Source organism: Podarcis pityusensis (assembly GCF_964106645.2).
Source record: "Podarcis pityusensis genome assembly, chromosome: 2".
Classification (NCBI taxonomy): Eukaryota; Metazoa; Chordata; class Lepidosauria; order Squamata; family Lacertidae; genus Podarcis; species Podarcis pityusensis.
This window is the reverse complement of record NC_138029.1, coordinates 90,308,866-90,329,546: the sequence shown is the minus strand read 5'-3', so window position 1 is coordinate 90,329,546 and position 20,681 is coordinate 90,308,866. Positions and strand designations below refer to the sequence as shown.

General features: G+C 41.6%; 2 protein-coding genes and 1 long non-coding RNA gene across 10 annotated transcripts in view; 2 read left to right on the top strand and 1 right to left on the bottom strand.

Annotated features, from left to right (window-relative positions):
- IRAK2 (interleukin 1 receptor associated kinase 2) overlaps window positions 1–8,330 on the top strand; it is a 34,987-nt gene extending 26,657 nt beyond the window's left edge. For 2 of the 7 annotated variants that reach the window (XM_080995713.1, XM_080995707.1), the window contains 5 exons: window positions 547–742; window positions 1,748–1,810; window positions 3,843–4,043; window positions 4,464–4,965; window positions 5,733–8,330. In XM_080995713.1, the coding sequence (XP_080851839.1) occupies window positions 547–742; window positions 1,748–1,810; window positions 3,843–4,043; window positions 4,464–4,965; window positions 5,733–5,845 (1,075 nt within the window). In that variant the 3' untranslated portion in view covers window positions 5,846–8,330. Of the gene's footprint in view, window positions 1–546; window positions 743–1,747; window positions 1,811–3,842; window positions 4,044–4,463; window positions 4,974–5,071; window positions 5,132–5,732 lie in introns of all 7 variants that reach the window. The other 5 variants (XM_080995710.1, XM_080995709.1, XM_080995708.1 and 2 more) reach the window with 5 other exon arrangements.
- LOC308471672 lies at window positions 6,195–9,209 on the bottom strand. Its single transcript, XR_013983057.1, has 2 exons — window positions 8,648–9,209; window positions 6,195–8,392 (listed from the first exon to the last, which is right to left on the bottom strand). It is a non-coding gene; the product is annotated as an uncharacterized lncRNA (long non-coding RNA).
- Window positions 9,210–9,363: 154 nt separating this feature from the next.
- TATDN2 (TatD DNase domain containing 2) lies at window positions 9,364–19,795 on the top strand. Of its 2 annotated transcripts, none has more exons than XM_080995679.1 (7): window positions 9,364–9,456; window positions 10,191–10,567; window positions 11,406–12,776; window positions 13,724–14,605; window positions 15,903–16,030; window positions 17,198–17,381; window positions 18,264–19,795. In XM_080995679.1, the coding sequence occupies exons 2-7, from the start codon at window positions 10,205–10,207 to the stop codon at window positions 18,402–18,404; spliced, it is 3,069 nt and encodes a 1,022-aa protein (XP_080851805.1). In that variant the 5' UTR covers window positions 9,364–9,456; window positions 10,191–10,204; the 3' UTR covers window positions 18,405–19,795. The 2 variants fall into 2 exon arrangements, with proteins under 2 accessions (XP_080851805.1, XP_080851806.1); XM_080995680.1 differs by lacking the exon at window positions 9,364–9,456 and adding an exon at window positions 9,582–9,956.
- The last annotated feature ends 886 nt before the right edge of the window (window positions 19,796–20,681 follow it).

Sequence of the window (20,681 nt, the reverse complement as noted above, 5' to 3'; positions counted from 1 at the left end):
CCGACTCAAACGTTTTTTGTTTCATTAATTTAACCTTCCATTCAATTTCCTGATTTATCAATTTAGAATATTGTGTTTGATAAAGTTTAATTTCTCTCAGAGTTGGCTGTGACTTCGTACGCTATCACTTTCAGATGTGAATGACTACTATTTCTTGTAGCTCAGTAGTCTTCAGAACTGAGACCTATGTTTGTTTGTTTATTAAGATTCATTTATATGCTTTACTCAAGGCAAATATTGCATTACACTTCGATTTTATTTTATTTTATAAACTTTATTAAAACTTTAAAAAATAATTGCCAAACACAGTCTTCCAAGGCAAATATATGTATAGATGTTAAGTCTTGTGTATGCCATACTGGTTACTGCATGCAAGACGGAGACCCATATTTAGTCCAAGCATGCTAGTGGGTGGGGATATTTCTTTATTGTCTTACTAGATATTTGTAGCACTGTTTCTGTATCCCAACATAGGTATTGCTGTGGCACTAGTTGAAAACCAATGTTGTAACTGACGTTTTACTTGCACTTATCTTGCTTGCACAGTTCCAACGTATTATTGGATGAAAACTTTGCACCACAACTTGGACATTCTGGTCTCAGGTTGCAGCCTGCAGAGAAAAAATCTGAGCGCTCTGTGATGAAAACCAAAGTCTTGCAAGCTTCTCTCGCTTACTTCCCGGAGGATTTTGTCAGGCATGGGCAGCTAACGGAAAAAGTGGACATATTTGGTTGTGGAATAGTAAGTTGCCCACCTGTTGTGTGCAATGCTATATATGATCCTCACATCAAGAGTTTGGCAAGTTTTCATGGAAGTGAATTTCATATATTGCTTTCTCCAAATGGGTTAGCATATTGTCAATTTATTTTAAAATCAGACTCTGGGTCTGGAAAATTATAGGTCATAGATCATTGATAGGACACACTCTTTGCAGGCAAAAAGCCAGATTCTATTCTAGACTTCTCTAGTGAAATTTTTTTTTTGGCTGATGGGGCTAGTAAAGAGCTCTGCCTGAGATCTAGGATGGAAGCTGTGAGTCAGAGTAGATAATGCTGATCTAGACTAATTGGAACACTTACACGGAGTGGTGTAACCAACACCAGTGATTTGCAACCTTTTGGGTATGGCAACCCACAAGTCCAAACTTAATTGATATAGTGACCCATTGATTCATTATTGCATGAATTCTAGACCTTAGGTTTCAGCAGCCATCATTCGCATGCAATTTAAATGCACATTAAGCAATTTTATAACTTGCGACATCCAATAGGAAAGTGTTCTTAGCAACTATGAGCACAAGTATTTGGGGCCTGAGTCATGTGAACACCTTCAATTGGTGTGAATGGTTGTGAAAACAGACTAAAAGTGCTGGAGGCAATGCTTGGGGAGGTCAGGAAAAGGGCTAAGTAAGACTTGCCAATGTTTCAGAGGCAGGGTTTCAGTGTTCTTAGTGGCTCCGACTGTCAGAAGAATAAATTAGGCAATATTAAACATCCACCTGCAAATTGGCATCCTTTATCCACAGATTTCAATTTCTCTGAACACTGAATTTATTTGTTTACTTCAGTTCAGAAGCTGTGCAATATACACATCCCTGAATATAGCAATTTCACAACTTGTAATGACTGTTTGCTTAATGGACATCTTGTTTGAGCGCAGAGAATGAATACTGATATTCCTTTGATCTTAAGGAATAATCCATTCTAAAAAGGGAAAGTGTGTAATTATAAAAACAATGTTTTCAAGGTTTTAGCAGAGATACTGACTGGCATGAAGGCAATGGATGAAGGAAGGAATCCTTTTTACCTGGTAAGTTAAGTGTGTGTGTGTTGGTGCTTGAAGCAGGATCATTCCCGATAGAAGATCTTCAACCTGGTCCAAAGAATGCAATCCTTATGTTTTCCCATGCAGATCAGTTCTGCAGTATATGCCAGATCTTCTCTTTTAAAAATTATTTATTATTTATTATTTATTTAACTTATATACCGCCCTATACCCAGAGGTCTCAGGGCGGTTTCACAGAGCAAAATCAAAATATAAAACCACAAAATATATAATCGAAATAGAAACAATAACCCAATACCCCCCCACACCTACTGCTAGCAATGGGACTGCCACATTCAAAATCCTAGTACTGCCTTTACAACCCTTAGACAGCTGAATGCTGAACTGGATCTGAGTGAACATGGTTTTTTATACATATACTTACCAAAGTAAACAAAAAAAATTATTATTTTTACATGCTGCATAAATACAGGGCCGTCTTAAGCATATCCGGCGCTATGGTGCAAAGATCCCTCCGCGCGCCCCCTCCCGTTTCCCAGAGTTGTCGACCTTTTTTAAGGGGGGGAACCCCAAAGTTGTAGGAAAGGTTCCCCAGAGTTGTTGACCTTTTTTTAGGGAGCTGACACCACACTTACACATTATCTCTAACAAGCCCTTAGAACAAAATGAAATAAAAAGGTAGAAGAAAATCTAATGAAGTCCTCAATTCCAAAGCAAGACTCATTCAAGACTCAGCAGTTCTTCTAATTCATCCTCATGATTCAAATCAAAAAGTTAAAGCAATCACCCGTTTGTTGTTCTTTAAATAAATTGATAAAGACACAGAGAATGAAGTTCCAGGCCAACTTGTGATAAAGTACAAAGCTGACGTTTTCAGATATTGTGGGGGGGTGTAAAGTGGTGACATCCTGAACCTAGAAAGGACCCGAAACTTGGGTCACAAAGGCTGCAGCTGCACTTACCTGAGAGTAAGCCCTGCTGAATCTAAAGGACTTTTTGTTGGTGTTTGTTTGTTTGTAACCACTAACTGCATGGAGAGCATGCTCTCGAGTCTATCCTTACCTCTGAACTGAGTCCTAATGGTAGTGTGCCCCCCCGCCCAGCTTTCCCCTCCCATGCCCCAAATCTGACTGAATCCCTCCTCCACCTTTTTCCTCAACAGACGGGGAAATGTTCTCAGTGCCCTTCCGCCTCGCCGTCCTCCTCACCCCCTGTGCTGGGCAGCTCAAGGCTCACTTGCTGGGCGGGCTTCCTCAGGAGTCCCACTACTGTCGGGGGCAGACAGGAGGGAGATGGGCGCTGCGTAGTTTTGCACGCTGCTGCTGCTGCCTCCTCTCCTAGGCAGGAAGCGAGAGAGTGCAGCTGGCCGTAGGAAGAGCCGCTGCCACCCAGCGTTCCCTCGCAGCCGTTCCCGGTCAGTCCTGGACTCCCACTGCTGGGCACCCCGATGGGTGGGCGCCATGGCACAGGGCGCCACTAACCCTAATGGGTAGCACGGCCCAGCATAAATATTTTAAGAGTTTCCCGCAATAACCAAAAGTACTTGAACTGGAGGGGAAATCAGTTTGGAAACCCCCCTCCCAGTAAAACACACATAGGACTCATCCAAACTTCTGATTGTTCCGCCACTTTCCCTGGGAAAACCTGGTATTTACTGTTGAATCATAGCACACATTAAACGGGTTTTCTGCAGATTGATGTTTGTTCTGATTCACTGCTAAAGAGTGGGTTTTCCCTAGGTAAGCTATGGGGCAAACAGAAAACTTATTGGACCCATGCTCTCTAAGCACAGGACAAGCGAAAGTGTGGACAAACTCTTAGAGGGCAATCCTATGTCGCTGGAACTAATCCATAGTAGTTTTTAAGTTCTCATGACCTTGCCATTTATTTTTTTGTATGACCTGCCTTAATTATATGAAAATTAAATATGAACACTGTCCTCTGCTTCATAGTGTAATTTTGAGGCAGTCGTCTGAATGAGCTAGCCAGCTTAATATTGTTCTCGTACAAAAGGAGCTGAGCACACTGCATTTCTCCTTCTCATTTTCTTCCATAGAAAGATGTCTTCCTTGATGAAATCCAGGCGGCAAAGGAACCATCCAGTTCTAAGGAGAAAACCTTTGAAAGACTCGCTGCCACAGAAATATGTCACAAATATCAAGACAAGCTTGCAGGTCACTTACCAGAAATGACTGCTGTTTGGTTGGCCACTGCTTCCTGTGTTTGCCTGCGGAAAAAAAATGCTAACATGGCAGAGGTAAGTGTACTTCTCTTTCCACTTCCTGCTACAACAGCAAAGCTTTGCCCTGCATTCTTATAGCTTTGCAGCCGAGTAGTGCAGGTCTGTATCTCTGCTATTGTCCTGCACCTGGCTATTACAGTGGTGCCTCGCAAGACGAAAAGAATCCGTTCCGCGAGTCTCTTCGTCTTGCGGTTTTTTCGTCTTGGGAAGCAAGCCCATTAGCGGCTTAGCGGATTAGCGCTATTAGCGGCTTAGCGGCCTTAGCGGATCAGCTGATAAGCGGCTTAGCGGATCAGCTGATAAGCGGCTTAGCGGCTTGGGGAAAAGGGGGGGGGAGGAAAAAAACCCCGCAGGAACTTGCAAGACATTTTCGTTGCATTCTTCCAGTGAGGAAAATCTGAATGAGCTGTTTTAACATTGCTGTTAAAAAAACAGGTGCATGAAATAATCGAAATGGCAGATCATCAAATACAGTGTCAGAAAATGCCCGAGTGGAACAGATACCATGGACTCTCCATGAATACTCCAGAAGAAAACGATGAGTCAGCCAGCCCCCTTCATTTTGGTTTCTCAAATGAAGCAAATCCCGGGTCTTTGAACTGTGGAGATTTGTTACCACCTTTGATGAGCGCCATGTCTCCTGAAACATACTCTGGGCAGATATTACGGGTCCCTTGCGAGTCAGATGAATCAAGTAACTTTTCGTGGGACCCTACAGATGCTGCTGCTGCCTGCCAGCCACCAAGCAACAACTCTCAATATCTAGAAAATGTTTCTCCCACAAAGCCTCTGGCAAATGATTCAGAATATAGCAGTGTCTTCTCAACAAAAAATATGGACTCTAATAAGGAGCCACTAGAAATAACTGGTTCTTTAAATAAAACAACTCCATCAAATACAAATACGGAAAGCTCTGGTGCTGCCTGTTCTTCACAAGGTAACAAGGTAACTTTTAAATATTCTTTGAGGAAAATTAGGAACATTTATGACGTATATAATAACAGTAATACAAATATTATTATTTCATCAATTTGCATGGCAAGATGATCCCTGTCCTGAAAACCTGACAGTCTAAAATTGGCCACAGGGCAGACAAGAGAAAGGTGAGAGAAGTGGATGAAGGGTAAACAGGGAAGGAATATGCGGCTGTTTCAGATGCTTAGGCGTAGTGAGAGTATTTCATTAAGGCTTGGGAACTAGATAGTTGTGTCAAAGGCTTTATGGAAAAAGTGGACTTATAGGAAGGATTTGAAAGAGTAAGAGAAGTGGTATCATGCAAGGGTTCTAGGATAGTTCCAAGCACATGGGGAAGCAAGTTCAATTAAAACAAAAATAGGCAACTTCAGAATTATACTGTGACCTGGACTGTTGGAGCTAAATTATGTGACATGTAATTAACACCATTTTGGTATCATGTAGGATGTGGTAGATGGGTTTCATGTTGTCATCATACTTCGCTTATTCTGCAACAGTTTCGATTTTGTAGTGGCCCTCAGTTTTTTTAAAAAAATGAATCAACTCTTGGGGGGAAATGGATTCCTTAGCAGTAGTCTCTCCTGCTGTATAACATAAAATCCCTGGGATAGATCATCCAGGGATTGGGCAATTAGTTTATTCAAAATAACTTTTACCTCAGTAATTAGTGATTGTATACATTATTTGTAATGTCACTATATTACATTGCTTATTTGCGCTTTCTTTCAGCAGGGGTGAAAGAAATAAAAATCAACGATAAAAAGAAAAAGATGATGGAACGATTTTTATTGTATGAAGAAAATAAGATAAATACTTGTGAACTCCTTGAAGATTTGATGTAACTAAATCATCATCCATGCAGTTTGCAGAAGATTAAACTTTACTGGCAGTAGAAACAAAAGCACAGTGCATTTTTTGAAGTTACATTGGGTACCTATACAAGATACAGGATAGGATGGGGAGAGCATCAACTTGAGGTGATTAGTGTCAAGAAGATTATATTCACAGCTTTATGGCTGTGATTGAAATGTATTTTGGTAGACACAGCTCTCTTGAAACCAAAGGCTGCAGCCAAAGTGAAGCACAGAACAGAACAAGAGGGAAAAGCATCCTTCTCTAGCCATTGTATAAACTGAATTTTATGGTACATTTATAGTGCTTGCCTGCACTATGAATAAAATGCTTTGGGGGGGTCTTCTCTTGCTCATGGTTTTATCATTGTCTTTTTATTTTACACAAACCTCCTCTGACATGGCAAGAGAATTCTTCTTTACAACATGAAGACTCAAGTTACTTGCTTAAGGAACTGCTATGGTCAGAATTCTATTTGTATTTAGATTTTATTTATTCATTTCTTACATGTATATCCAATTACTCAAGACAGCACACATGTTTCTTCCCCTTTTATCATCACATCTCTGCAAGTTAGATTACATTGAGGGATGATGACTGGCTCAAAGTCACCTCAGTGAACTTCATAGACAAGGAGTTTTGAACATAGGTTACCCCAGTGTGATGCAATATACAGAACTGATGTCGTGCTTTGCATCCAAGCAGACAAAACTGGTCACAGTTCTGATTGCTCTAAATTTAAAATGCATCTATAGCAGCTAAAATAATATACATTTTGCAGGACTGTCTACTTTGTACATTCCTTAGAAATATAATTCAGAATACAGTAACTCACACTAACAATGCAGTCCTATGCATGCTTATTCAGAAGTAAGTTCTACTGAGTTCAATAGGACATATTACCAGGTAAACCAATAGGACATAATACCAGGTATTAATATTGTAGCCCAAATTTGGCAAAATCCTGTGAATGAGACATATTTCAATACTATAGAGATTTAAGCAGTCCTAAATCCAAGATATGCAGATGACACAACCTTGATGGCAGAAAGTGAGGAGGAATTAAAGAACCTTTTATTGAGGGTTAAAGAGGAGAGCGCAAAATATGGTCTGAAGCTCAACATCAAAAAAACGAAGATCATGGCCACTGGGCCCATCACCTCCTGGCAAATAGAAGGCGAAGAAATGGAGGCAGTAAGAGATTTTACTTTCTTGAGCTCCATGATCACTGCAGATGGTGACAGCAGTCACGAAATTAAAAGACGCCTGCTTCTTGGGAGAAAAGCAATGACAAACCTAGACAGCATCTTAAAAAGTAGAGACATCACCTTGCCAACAAAGGTCCGTATAGTAAAAGCTATGGTTTTCCCAGTAGTGATGTATGGAAGTGAGAGCTGGACCATAAAGAAGGCTGATCGCCGAAGAATTGATGCTTTTAAATTATGGTGCTGGAGGAGACTCTTGAGAGTCCCATGGACTGCAAGAAGATCAAACGTATCCATTCTTAAGGAAATCAGCCCTGAGTGCTCACTGGAAGGAAGCTGAGGCTCCAATACTTTGGCCACCTCATGAGAAGAGAAGACTCCCTGGAAAAGACCCTGATGCTGGGAAAGATGGAGGGCACAAGGAGAAGGGGACGACAGAGGATGAGATGGCTGGATGGTGTTCTTGAAGCTACCAGCATGAGTTTGATCAAACTGCGGGAGGCAGTGGAGGACAGAAGTGCCTGGCGTGCTCTGGTCCATGGGGTCACGAAGAGTCGGACACGACTAAACGATTAAACAACAACAACAAATCCAAGATTACTCTAGCTGATAGACTTGGTACTTCTGTTTCATGTAGCAACAACCTTTTGCTTCTTCAGCAAAACTGCATTATTTACCTCCTAATGGTAAGTGGTTCAAAGGGATGGTTGTATAGAAAATATTAATGCTGTATTGGTGATTTTGGGGGTTTAAGTTTGCTAGTAAGCTAATGGTATTATTATAAAACTATTTATTCCCTGACAGTGTTTACCTTTTGAAGCTATTAATGAATACTTTATATTGGAAATATTTTGTAGCATATTTTGTATTTTATGTATTTTCAGAACTTTGATATTTTTTAAAAAACTAAGTTTTGAAGTATATTTGCATCTATTGTGTTCTATCCTTTTTGGCATTAATAATTTTGCTTGCTGGAGTTTTGGGGTTGCAGGGGCAAGTCTTGCAGTGCAATCTTAAGACTTGTGTACTGAAAAATAAGTGTCATTAAGTTCAGTGGGGCTTACATCTAAGTAAATTTGTATAAGCTTCCGGTCTGAAGCATCCAAAGAGATGACAGAAATAGATTATTATGCAGTTCCATGGCTTTATTGAATAGCTATATTTTCCCCCCTTTGAGCTCCATAACTCATCATTGCAATATACTTTTCAGGTTCATTGCTCCAAATGCTTAAAACAAATTATACATTTGAAATAAATTATTGAAAAAGGCTGTTTTGTGAATGTGGTCCTTTTAATGGTCTACGGTGTTCTGTCTCCATATAAATTCTTTCTCTAGTTACAGTGGTGCCTCGCAAGACGTAATTAATCCGTTCCGCGAGTCTCTTTGTCTTGCGATTTTTTCGTCTTGCGAAGCACGGCTATTAGCGGCTTTAAGAAAAAGGAAACAAATTTGCAAGAACTCGCAAGACGTTTCGTCTTGCAAAGCAAGCCCATAGGGAAATTCGTCTTGCGGAATGACTCAAAAAACGGAAAACTCTTTCGTCTTGTGCGTTTTTCGTCTTGCAAGGCATTTGTCTTGAGGGGCACCACTGTATATGTGCCACTGTTTATGGTACTGAACATAAATTTGTTTTGTTTATAATAGCCTGCGCTACATCTATCGGGACCCCTAGCGGGTTGCAGCACACAATCCCATAAAGTACAATACAGTACACAGTAAAACTCAACAGTAACATTTCAAAAACCATCTTCACAACATTTCAAGCAGTTAAAAAGGTCAGAATTCCACAATGCTGGTAAATCAAGTGTGGGCCATATATAGCTATCACTAGGGGAAAGTGCCTTGCATTTTCATACTCCACACTGTAGGGCCCTAGCAAGATGGTTCAATTATCTGAGTGTGTCTCTACAGATGGAGTTGCTTGGATCCCAATTATTTGCTCTCAGCACGTGACTAGGGCCCCAGTGGTCATCTCCAGTTGCATAGAAATGTCTGAATACCACAACCGGCCACAATTCCCCACGGAGCTGGGCGTTTTGGAGAGGACGGCCTCTCTCTGCGGGGTCTTCGCCGGCCAGCGACGAGAACGGAGCCTGCGTCCGGCGCAGCTCCACACACGCCCAAGCTTAACCGGCTGCCGAACAGGTTGCGCAAGCGCGCTTCTCCCCACCCGCCAAGTTCGCTTCCTCTTCCCGTTCTACTGCCCTTCGCTTCAGTCACGCGGACCCCTGCTCCCGGCCACGCGCCCGCCCCCTGACCCTCCTCTCACCCAATCAGAAGGCGAGCCTGTCCAACAGCTTTCCCCCCCTCCCCTCTCCGCTTCTCCCGGCGTTCGGTTGCCGCCCCTAAGCTTTGTGAAGAACAGGGCGGCTGCGAGCGAGAGGAGGGGCGCGCGGTACTGTACTGAGCGACGAGAGTGGGGCCCTGGGCGGGGGCGGGGGGTGGGAGAGGAGAGGGAGACGCCGCCCGGCCTTGTAACTGCCAACCGCCCTAGTTTGAAAAGTGGAAGCCGCGCGTGGGGCAATGTTCCCCCGGGGGGGGGCGGTTGACGCGGAGAGGAAAAGAAGGCGGCTTCGTCTCCGAAGGGGCGGGCCCCCCCGGTGAAGGCAGCCAATGGCTGCCGGCGCTTGGCAAGGAGGGAGGCCGCTTGCAGCCCCTGAGGAAATGTCTTCCTGGCCTCTCTGCCTCTACTCCTTCCAGGAGTTAGGCGGGTTGTGGCTCCGCGGTCAACTGCCCCGCCTGCCCCGCATTCCTGCTTCCCACTCAAGGCAGGCTGGGAGCTCCGGCCTCTTTTCCTCTGTGCCTCCTTTATGGGTGTTGAAGGAGGGAGGATAGAAAGAGGCGCCCTGGCGAGTTGCTGGTGACATGGGTGGATCAGGGCCTTGATAAGCACAGGTACCTGAGTTCTGTGGGCACTAGCTTGAGAAACTGTGGTGGAAGTGGGGGAGCATGGCTGTCTGTTCTCCAGTCTTCTTTGCATACACACACACAAGTTCATACTTTAAAAGGACACGTTTCTTACGCATTGCTGTTCTCACACGTTACAGAAGTGTGTTACAGAAATGCGGCGCAAGCTTGGGCAGCGTGTATGTGTTAAAAACTCTGGCTTTTCTCTCTTTTCATGCTCAGATAATCCAGCCTCAATGCAGCCAAACAGGAGGCGTAAAATAGAGTGGGACAGCTTGTCTGTTGGATCACCCGCCAAATATCGCAGACTCGCCAAAGAAGCGCCGTCACAGCCTTCCCCTAGCAGTAGGTCTGCTACATCCATTGAGACAGCTACATTCAGGAAAGCTCCAGAGTCTTATAAAGCGTTCTCGAGAACTTCATTCGCCGCAGCGGATTCTTCCTCTGATGAGACTGATACGAATGATGGAACTGACAGCATTCTTAGAGAGAGCCCAGACCGCCCTCTTTCCAATAAACTGTTCCTTGTAAAACGTCCTGCCTGTGACATGTCTGAGGAAAATGTGACATCTTTGCCTCAAGAATCCTTGAAACAAAAGGTAGATAAGTGATGGAAAATATTGGAACATCAGGCGGGGTCGAGGGGAATTGCATTTGTTTATAATGTACTTGTGTTTGTTTTTATAGTTTTTATCATGGATGATAAAATCCTACCTTGGGAGTTTTTGTTGAAGGGTAGGATAGAAATTGTATGAATATTTAAATAAAATGTATTCAGGTTGCAATTCTTTGTCCCTTGGGAAGTGTCTTAGAGGGAGCCGTATATACCAGAGCTTCTCCAGTGCTAGAACTTATGTCTGATTCCAGTGCCACAGTGCCTCTATAACTCTGGCCCTATTGTAGTTGTTGGGCCAAACGGGACATGTTTAAGCTGTTTGTGGGCATGTTAGAGGACTGTGAAATACTTTGAATCTTTGGATTTACAGTCTTCTCAGCAGCTTTGAAGTGCCTCCAAACTGGAGAGAGAGATATTCCCACATGGGACCTGGTGTAAGTCTGTCCTGTACTGTTTCCAATGAGAAATCTAGGCAATCTAGCCAATGGGAATCAGTAGCAGTGTGGATCCAGCAGTGCTTTAAATACGATGGTTAAAACACATTTTTCTCTCTCAGCCCCTTAGGATTGCAGCCTTAGTGGAGCATCCTTGGTAGCTTTTCATACTTTTTGAGGATAGTCAGGTTTTCAGAAATTTGTTAATTTATGTCCAATTGCTTAGGATTAATTTGCCCTAACCAAAATCCTTTTTTTTTTTTTTTTTGCAAACTATTGTATGGTTCTTTTAGGCTGGCCTTTTTAACCTACAATGTGAAGATATCATTTCTATGAAATGGATACTAGGTATGTTGTATGAAGTTTACACTGTTATTTACTGTTTAGATTAAACAAGATGGCTGCAGTGAGACAGGTCCAAGCCTCACACCAAGCACAGAAAGAAAAGGTGCCTCAAAGGAAGCAGGTGCTGAATGTGGCAGGAGGAGAATGAAAGACCAGGACCAAGGATCTCGACTAATATACCGCAAAGCTTTGCTTGCTATACTTGGGGGACCACTGCGACCTAGAAGAGAGGTGGCACCTCCAAATGGAACCCTGGAAGAAAGCGTTTCTAAAAAAGTGGCATCTGAATCAGCTGGCCACCTGAGACGTCCCTCAACAGCATCAAAACTTGGAGAGCAGCAACCTGGAAAAGAGTTAAACTGTCTGAAAACCATAGAAAAAGAACACATTAATATTTCTATCAGGCAGGATAGAAAAGAGTCTCATGGGTCAGATGGCAGCTCAAGACGTGTATCTGTAGTTTCAAGTTCAGAAAGAGAAAAAGACTTTAAACAGGAGTCCACCTTTCACCCTGCTGCTGCAGAAGATGAACGTAATATCTCTAGGCATTGTGGAAAAGAGGCTTCCAGATCAAAGGGTAGCTTGAGGCATATTCATGCATTATCAAGATCTGAAGATGAACCAGAAGTTGAACAGGACTCTGTCTTCCAGAAAGCTGCTGCAAAACAAGAAAAGAAAACCTCTAGGCATAGTGGGAAAGTGGCTTCCAAACCAGGTGGCAACTCTAGGCACATTCATACATTAACAAGATTTGAAGATGAACCGGAAGTTAAGCAGGAGTCGACCTTTCAGAAAGTTGCTGCAAAAGAAGAAAACAGTATTTCTAGGCATAGTGGAAAAGAGGTTTCTAGACCAGCGGGCAGCTCAAGGTATACATTATCAAGGTCTGCATTATCAAGATTTGAAGATGAACCAGAACTGGAAAAGGAGCCAAAAGACACCAACATTTCTGTTGGACGGAGTAAAAAAAATGATTGCAGAGAGCATTGCAGATCAGATGATAAATTTAAAAGCACATCTCACCTTTTACAGGTTGAAGGAGAACAAAAATATAAGCAAGAGTCCACCAAACAGCAGAGTCAAACTGATGATGAAAATGCCTGTGCCAGTCTATCTAAAAAGGAGTATGGGAGACCAGGAAACCAGCTGAGAAGTGTGTCTGAAGTGTCCAAGTATGAAGGTGAAGAACTGTTCAAGCAAGGTTGCAGCAGTGAGAAAACTACGACAAAATACAACAGTACCTTCACAAAGCAGAAAACTGCGCCAAAAGAAAAATATGTTTGCCTCAGTTCATCTGATGCACATTGTGTTACTGCTGCAAAGGAGTTTGTGAATTTCCAGAGGACAGTTATTGTAGAATCTTCTCCAAAACCTGTGTTTGTGGATGACCACAGTTCAGAAGTAAATGAGAAGGTGAGGCATGCTGTTGTGGAATAAGGTTTTCAAAATGAAACCGTAGCTAAATGTTCCTGAAATGTAATTGATTTCACACAAATGAAGAGCCAGCACTTAAAAGTAAACACATTCCGAAAAGTCTGAGAAATCCTTAAGATAGCTTCAAGGATTCACTCTTAAGCTAGTAGGAAAAGAATGTAGTTTAAGGAAACTTAAACTAAACTTAAATTTAAATTACTAAAAGGTGCTATTTAAACACAGAATCCTTCCAAATGGTTGTAGAAATGTTTAGTAGCAGTTTTCAGAGGTGCAGGATGTAGGACAAAATAGTAGTTACAAATACAACCTTTGTTGTTTGTATGATTCAGGATTAAGAGATAGTTTTCTGAATTCCATTAACTTAGAAGTTGCCATGTAGCGGTGTACAAAACTGATTTCATCCTTTTTATGGTGTCATGTGGCCTTTTTCTGGATGACACTCATAATAATAAATTGTGTCTAATATAGCATTGCTGATCAGTACAGAAGTTTTCAGTGATCCTCAAATTTTACTTACCTTTTGTGGTCGACTACCAAATATCCGAAATAAAGTGGTGTTTGCTCTCTGTGAATAACAAACTGCAAGACTAACATGCTTTTATTTCAATGTGCATTTTCTACCAGTTGTCTGAATGGCATGTTACAATTCTTAAGCATTTTTCACATAGTGTTGCCTTAAATTATACAAAAAATCCCTCATATCTTCCTTTACTTTTGTTATAAACCAGTATAGGCATGGCAGGCCTAACAGAGATTAGCTGGAGAGCCATGTCTATTTTTCTTTTAAAAACAAAATCTGCATACCTCTTGTATTTTTGTCGTCTTCCCCTGTGACCTGGTCATCTTCCCTTGCATATAACTTAAACTAATCAGATGCAAGATAACCAAGCTGAATTGATTTTTTCATTTTATTTCATGATTTGCAGTTAATGGGGAAAGAAAGAGAGTCCTCGGCTGAAAGTGATTGGTCTGACATGGAGGATGCAGAACCACCTAGTACTTTCTCCCAGGAGGATTCTATCCCAAACCACAGTACGCCAAAAACAGTGGAGACTTCACAGTTGGCAACAGAGTTGGTGATGTATCCTCCTCATTTGTACAATCGCAGAATGAGTGACTATACAAAGTATTGGACAAGCTGCAGCAAGCCAGCGGATTGTTCTTCTTTTTCATGTTCTTCTGAAGATACCTCATATGCCACCCATCTTTGTGATGTTTCATTAGATACCTCATATGATAGCCCATCAACTACACCAAGGGATAAAGAACCTTGTATGCGTGTCAGGCCCCGGTCGCTTGGTTCTCACCCGGTCGATGAAGAGAAAAACAGACGACGGAGTAAAGAAGTAGCATCAGGTGTTCCTATTTTCTCCACATCTCGCAAGTCAGAGTCTTTTGTCAATCAGTGTGTAAACCAGGATTTGCCTGATGACCTGCCTAAATATTTAAAAGAAGGGTTTATTGATACCCACTGTCATCTGGATATGTTATATACAAAGACAGCTTTCAGGGGCACTTTTTCTAAGTTTCGAAAGACTTACAGTAGCAGCTTTCCTGAAGAATTTCAGGGATGTATAGCTGACTTTTGTGATCCTCGTACATTGAGCAACTACTTATGGGAAGATTTATTAAAGGAAGACATGGTTTGGGGGGCATTTGGCTGTCATCCTCACTTTGCACGTTATTACACAGACCTTCATGAAAGAAGTATCTTACAGGCAATGAGGCACCCCAAAGCTATTGCCTTTGGAGAAATGGGGCTGGATTACTCTTACAAATGTAGCACTGAGGTCCCAACGCAACATAAGGTAAAGGAGAGTGCTGTTACTTTTTGTGCTCAGTGTCTCTTAAGATTTGTGAAGAAACAAGTCATTCACTTTGTAAGATGTCATTGGTCTGTAAAGTTGTGAAGCAGTTGTTCAAAAAACCCACTAAGTTGAGATGATAGTAGCTTTCTTTTGGAAAAAAACACCTTTCCAGTCCATTGCTCGGAGTATGTTGCAATCCACAGAATAACAGGATTGGTTGCTAAATCATTTTTGTAGTGCTGGTTAAATGTATTAATGTGCAGTGTTGACCTAGAACACAGGGGTGATACGTAGCTCAAATATTTCTAAGCATTTCTGTTATCTAATCACTCGCAATAGGCTTTGGTTTGAATACATTAGCAAAAGAGACATATCCCATATTTTGGAATTTCAGCAGCATGTGATTTCTACATCCAAAAGTAGTATTGCAGTGGTGCATGGTAGCAAACAACCTACTAGCAGAAATGTTTGGTCAAAAGCTCAGGTAAGTGGTCAGAGCAGGAAGAATGAAAGAAAAATGCATCATCATGTGTAATATTAGTTGGCTGCAAAAGAACAATTCTCAACAAAATGTGTTCAAAAAACTTGCTGTAGACACAGAACTATATTGAATGGCCTGGATCCAGAGTTACTGGTTCCCCCCTTGCAACCCCCTAGGGCTCTTTTGAAGAGTCCTAAGTTTTCTTGAGCAGGTGTTCAGTGGCTAGGGAGCTGCAGGAAGGAAGAGGAACTGGTAAAAATTGCCTTCATTTCCTACAGCAGCTGTTGCATGAGTGGAAATCTATTAAACATGTCAGTATCTACAATTTGATCTGTTTATCCAATGTTAAATTATTCATATTACTTTCAGTTTTGTATGGGGTGTTTCCTAATTGCATCAGCATCATGTACAATACTGACACTGAAGCTCAGCCAGTCTACTCCTTTAATGCCTTTTAAAATGAAATAAATGAAAATGTGCTCCTGGACAGATTTCTCTCTCTTATGTCCCTGCCCCCCCCCACTCCCTAACAAAATGGACTGTGTTGATAAAACACAGTGTTTCAGTGTTGATAAAACACTTCTGTTTCAGTGTATCTGAAGAAGTGTGCTTGCACACGAAAGCTCATACCAAGAACTAACTTAGTTGGTCTTAAAGGTGCTACTGGAAGGATTTTTTTATTTTGATAAAAGTAGTAAGATTATAAATGGTAGTGGTGGAGTGAGGTACTAGATTGTTTTCCGCACATCTTACATTTTTGTTCTCGGGGCAGTTCTAATAGCATTTGAAGATATACTCCTTTCTTGCTTGCTTCAGGTATTTGAAAGGCAACTGAATCTTGCTGTTTCCTTAAGGAAACCATTGGTAATTCACTGCAGAGATGCTGATGATGACTTGTTGGAAATCATGAAAAAATGCGTGCCAAAAGACTACAAGATACACAGGTAATTGTATTAAATAATTTTAAGCCTACCCATCCTTGACTTTAAAAAGAAGCTGAAGGCCAGAGGTCCTAAAATTCTGTATAGCTGTGATTCCCTGGTTATGACTTACAAAGACCTAGAGGGCTTAGGTACAAGCTATCTGAAAGAATGTACAGTGGTACCTCGGGTTACATACGCTTCAGGTTACACATGCTTCAGCTTACAGACTCCGCTAACCTAGAAATAGTACCTCGGGTTAAGAATTTTGCTTCAGGATGAGAACAGAAATCATGCTTCGGCGGCGCAACAGCAGCAGGAGGCCCCATTAGCTAAAGTGGTGCTTCAGGTTAAGTACAGTTTCAGGTTAAGAACGGACCTCTGGAACGAATTAAATACTTAACCCGAGGTACCACTGTATTCCCTCGCAGAAGCCTGCCTGGGTTCTGAGATCCTTGGGGGAGGCCCTTCTCCTGGTCCTGCCACCCTCAGGCATGCTTAGTGGGGATGCAGGAGAGGGCCTCCTCGGTGGCTGCTCCCAGACTTTGGAATTTCCACCCTAAAGAAGTTAGGCTGGCTCCCTCATTGTCTTTCCACTGGCAAGTGAATACTTTCTTGTTCAAACATGCTTTGGGGAACTGGCTGCTTTTAATTTGGGGGCTGGTGCCATGCAATTTGTGTTGTGACTGTATGTTTTTAGTACACATCTCAAAAAGATATGTGTTGTATGTTTAATTGTTTTTTAATTATTGTTCCCACCCACCCCAGCATTTTTAGCTGTTCTTATTTTATCTGTAAGCTGCCATAATTTCCTGTCAGAGAAAAAGGCAGTGTATACATAAATAAAATCTCCCTTTCTATTTAAAAAAGTTGCCATTTAATTTTTCACACCAGCATTCTAAAATCATAAGTGAAAATTAAGACATAACTTGAATGCTTCAAAGGTCTCTATTTCATTGAAATTAGATTCTGTAATTCCTTGAATATAGTATTAAAATTATAATATGCAGCTTCCGCAACCAATTTTAACTGAAGTGTGGCTTTTATTCCAAGAAGAAATTAACAACATAGCAGCCATCATTCTGTGTCCAGCCTGCTGTGTGGTCTTTAGCATGGCCAGCATTACTGTTTTCCTGTTGCTGGTTGGCCATCGTATGTTGCAGAATGACCATTGTTTTCTCTCTATCTTAGGCATTGCTTTACTGGCAGATACAGTGCCATAGAACCATTGTTGGACTACTTTCCAAATCTTACTGTTGGATTCACAGCACTGCTGACATATCCATCTGCTACAGAGGCTAGAGAGTCAGTTCAGAAAATCCCTTTAAGTAGAATAGTTGTAGAAACAGATGCGCCATATTTCCTCCCTAGGCAGGTAAGATATTTTGTTTTATTTGGGGTTGTTTGCAATGCTTTGTCCCTTTATTGTGTGCTGATTGATACTTCATTAAAATAATGTCCTTTCTTGTTTTAGGGTGTAGTATGAAAGAAAATGTTAATGGTTTAGGGTGAAGCAGGCCCTTCATATAGCGCAATGCAGTGGGGGGTTTTATCACTCCTTCCTGTTGAAAGTCATGGCCCAGGAAGAGAGGGGGAAATATCAAAAGTCAATCACTGCCCACACAGGTGGGGTCATCAGGAAAGGTTTGGGGTCTTGGACCATGGTCTCCACTTCCTCAAGGAAGGACTTCTGGCAAGAGATAGGCTGCACCTCACAATTGTTGGCAAGAATGTGATTGGTAAGAATCTCACAAACCTGATCAGAAGAGCTTAAAGTAAATCCTGCGGGGCAGGGAGACAATATTACAGATGACAGGGAAACACCTGGTACTGGGGATAGTAGCTTCATAGATGCGCAGGAAACTGAGGCGGTGCTACAGAAACCTGTTAATGGGCAGGAAACTACAAGAAAGAAGCAGCTGCAGGAGGTCTGGACTTTAAGAAGGCTGATTTTAAAAAGCTAAAAGAGCTACTGAGGGATAGCTCAGTTGGTAGAGCATGAGACTCTTAATCTCAGGATCATGGATTTGAGCCCCATGTCGGGCAAAATATTCCTGCACAGCAGGGAGTTGAACTGGATGATCCTTGTGGTCTCAACTTTACCATTCTATGATTCTGTTGGGTGAGATCCCATGGTCAGAAATACTCAAAGATAAGGGAGTCAAAGATGGATGGGAGTTTGTTAAATGTGAAATATTGAAGGCACAAGTGCAGGCAATAACCTTATCTCCTAAAACTCTGCTTCTGCTTTTTCCAGGTTCCCAAAACTGTATGCCAGTATTCACATCCAGGAGTAGCTCTGCACACCGTTAAAGAGATTGCTCGGCTCAAAGACGTGTCATTGCCTGCCATGTTAGGCATTCTAAGACAAAACACAAAAAGAATATATGACTTGTAGGGAAGCACAAGGGAGTGTGGAAAAGAGTTGATGAGGAAATACTTTTTATGTAAATATAAATTTGGAACTTGCACATTAATGTTGACCAGCTTGGATATTGTGACTTCTGGAAACAAGGAAAATATTAATAAGTGCTTAATTGAACCACAGTCCTTTAAAATTCACACCTTTTCCTGCTGCTTCCCCTCCCCTCTGCTATTTGTTCACTTCCTTTTAAGGTGCCTTAGTGTTGATTTTATTCATAAGAGTGGCTTTCTTTAATTTTAAATTATCTTGGGCAGCCAAAAAATTGTCAGCATATTGATTTTTTAAATTTTTATTTGCTTTTTTTTAATGTATCTGAAGGAGATTATAACTGAGCATTTTTAGAAGGCCAGTTTCCAATAGAAAGGAGAAGGCCAGGTATGCCTTAGTACAGGGTGCTCTTCAAACGTTGGACTCCAACTTCCATTAACTCCAGCCCCACCATGGCCAGTGACCAGGAATGATGGGCAGTGGACCCTGATGGCTACCCCTGGTAAGGCGAGGCTTAGCCTTAAAAAAGAAAGTGCTCCTAAATAGTCTTTGCCTTGTCTGATTATTTCTCTTGGAGCAGCAGTCCATGTAACTGCAATACCATATATTCTTAGTTAAAAACCTTCTATTTGGTATAGCATGAATATACTCAAAGAAGTAATGACATACATTACCAGTATATGATAGTAATCCCCCCCCATATGCATTAGCACAAAGGATCATCTCTAAGGATGTCTATATGGCAAGAACCTTAAACTGAACTGAATTTGCATAATAACTCAGAGATACTGAAAGGGCTGTGAAATACTCTCTAGATCTAACCTCTAATCTAGTGTCATCTGCATGTTGTTGGACCACCACTCCCATGTTGGCTGGGACTGATGGGAGCTGGAGTCTCAACAGCATCGGGAGAGCCTTAGGCTGAGGAAGGCTACTCTAGATACACTGTGTTCTCCAGAAACCGAAGCACACACAAAGTAATTAAAGCAGGGGAGTGAAATAGGCTCTCAATATTATTTTGTGGGAAACCATGATTTGTTTTTGTTTTAATTAGGCAGTTTTAACCTCTGCAGTGGGTTCCTTTTTAATAAAGAAAAATGATTCCATGTTTCTATGTTGTTCTATTATGTATTATTTGGACTTTAAAAAGATTACTTGTAAATAAACATATTTTTATATAAATATTCATACATGTTGTATCCATGACTCTTGGGCAAGAAATTAAAGTATTGCAACCAATAACATGGAAAGCAAACATTGTTGTTCTGTGCCCTTCCTTTACCTTCAGTTCAGCAGTGTCTTCATGTTATATAGAAAGGTCCTTCTGTATATACTTCTATTTGTTTTATTAAAGTGTTTCCTAATGTTTGTGAAAACAGCATTCTAAGTAACTTTTTCCTTCTGCACACGTGTGTGAGGTGTGTGTGTGTATGTATGTATGTATGTATGTATGTATGTTTATATGCAGGAATAACAATAAAACCATGCTCTCCCTTTCCAGTCATAAGACAGTTCTCACTTTTCCATCTTTAAAACACCATCACCAGCTGTTTGACATCCTGAAACCCTCAGGTCCCGATTTGGCTTATTATAAACACATGAATGATTTTGCTCTATGGTTGGAGGCACTAAGCTTCTGAAAATCAGTTGTTGGAGACCACAGGAGAAGAGAGTATTCTTGTGATAAGGCTCCGCTTGTGGGTTTTCCACAGGCATCTGGTTGGCTACTGTGAACAGGATGAAGGACTAGATGGGCCACTGGCCTGATCCAGCAGGCTCTTATGTCCTGGTGAAGAGGAACTTGACAAACTTTGCTCCTCCCTAGGCTTTTTAGGGCAGTGCAGAATGCTAGCAGTGTGGTGTTCTAACCCAGAAATATAGTTATATAGTCTCTCCTCCTTAATCACAATCTGTAGGGTCAGGGTTAACCATAGGACAAACCTCGACTACAAGACGTTGTTAAGGAGGAAAGACCATAACGTATCAACCCAGGTTTGGACAGCATGTTAAGCCAAACTGGCTTCGCTACCATGCTGTACTGACCTAAAAAGCCCAGGCTGCAATCTTCTTAGGAGCTAGCATGTCTGCATGGGACATAGTATAATTTAGCATGATATGCTAATGTGGCTCAATTGCCTTGAAGTAGAATTTAGGAGTCCCTTGACCTGCTTTTTTAAAATGCATGCAACATAGCAAAAAAATATCATTTGCAGAGTTATGCCTGCGATCCAGATCATAGCTAATTAACAGGAAGCCTCATTC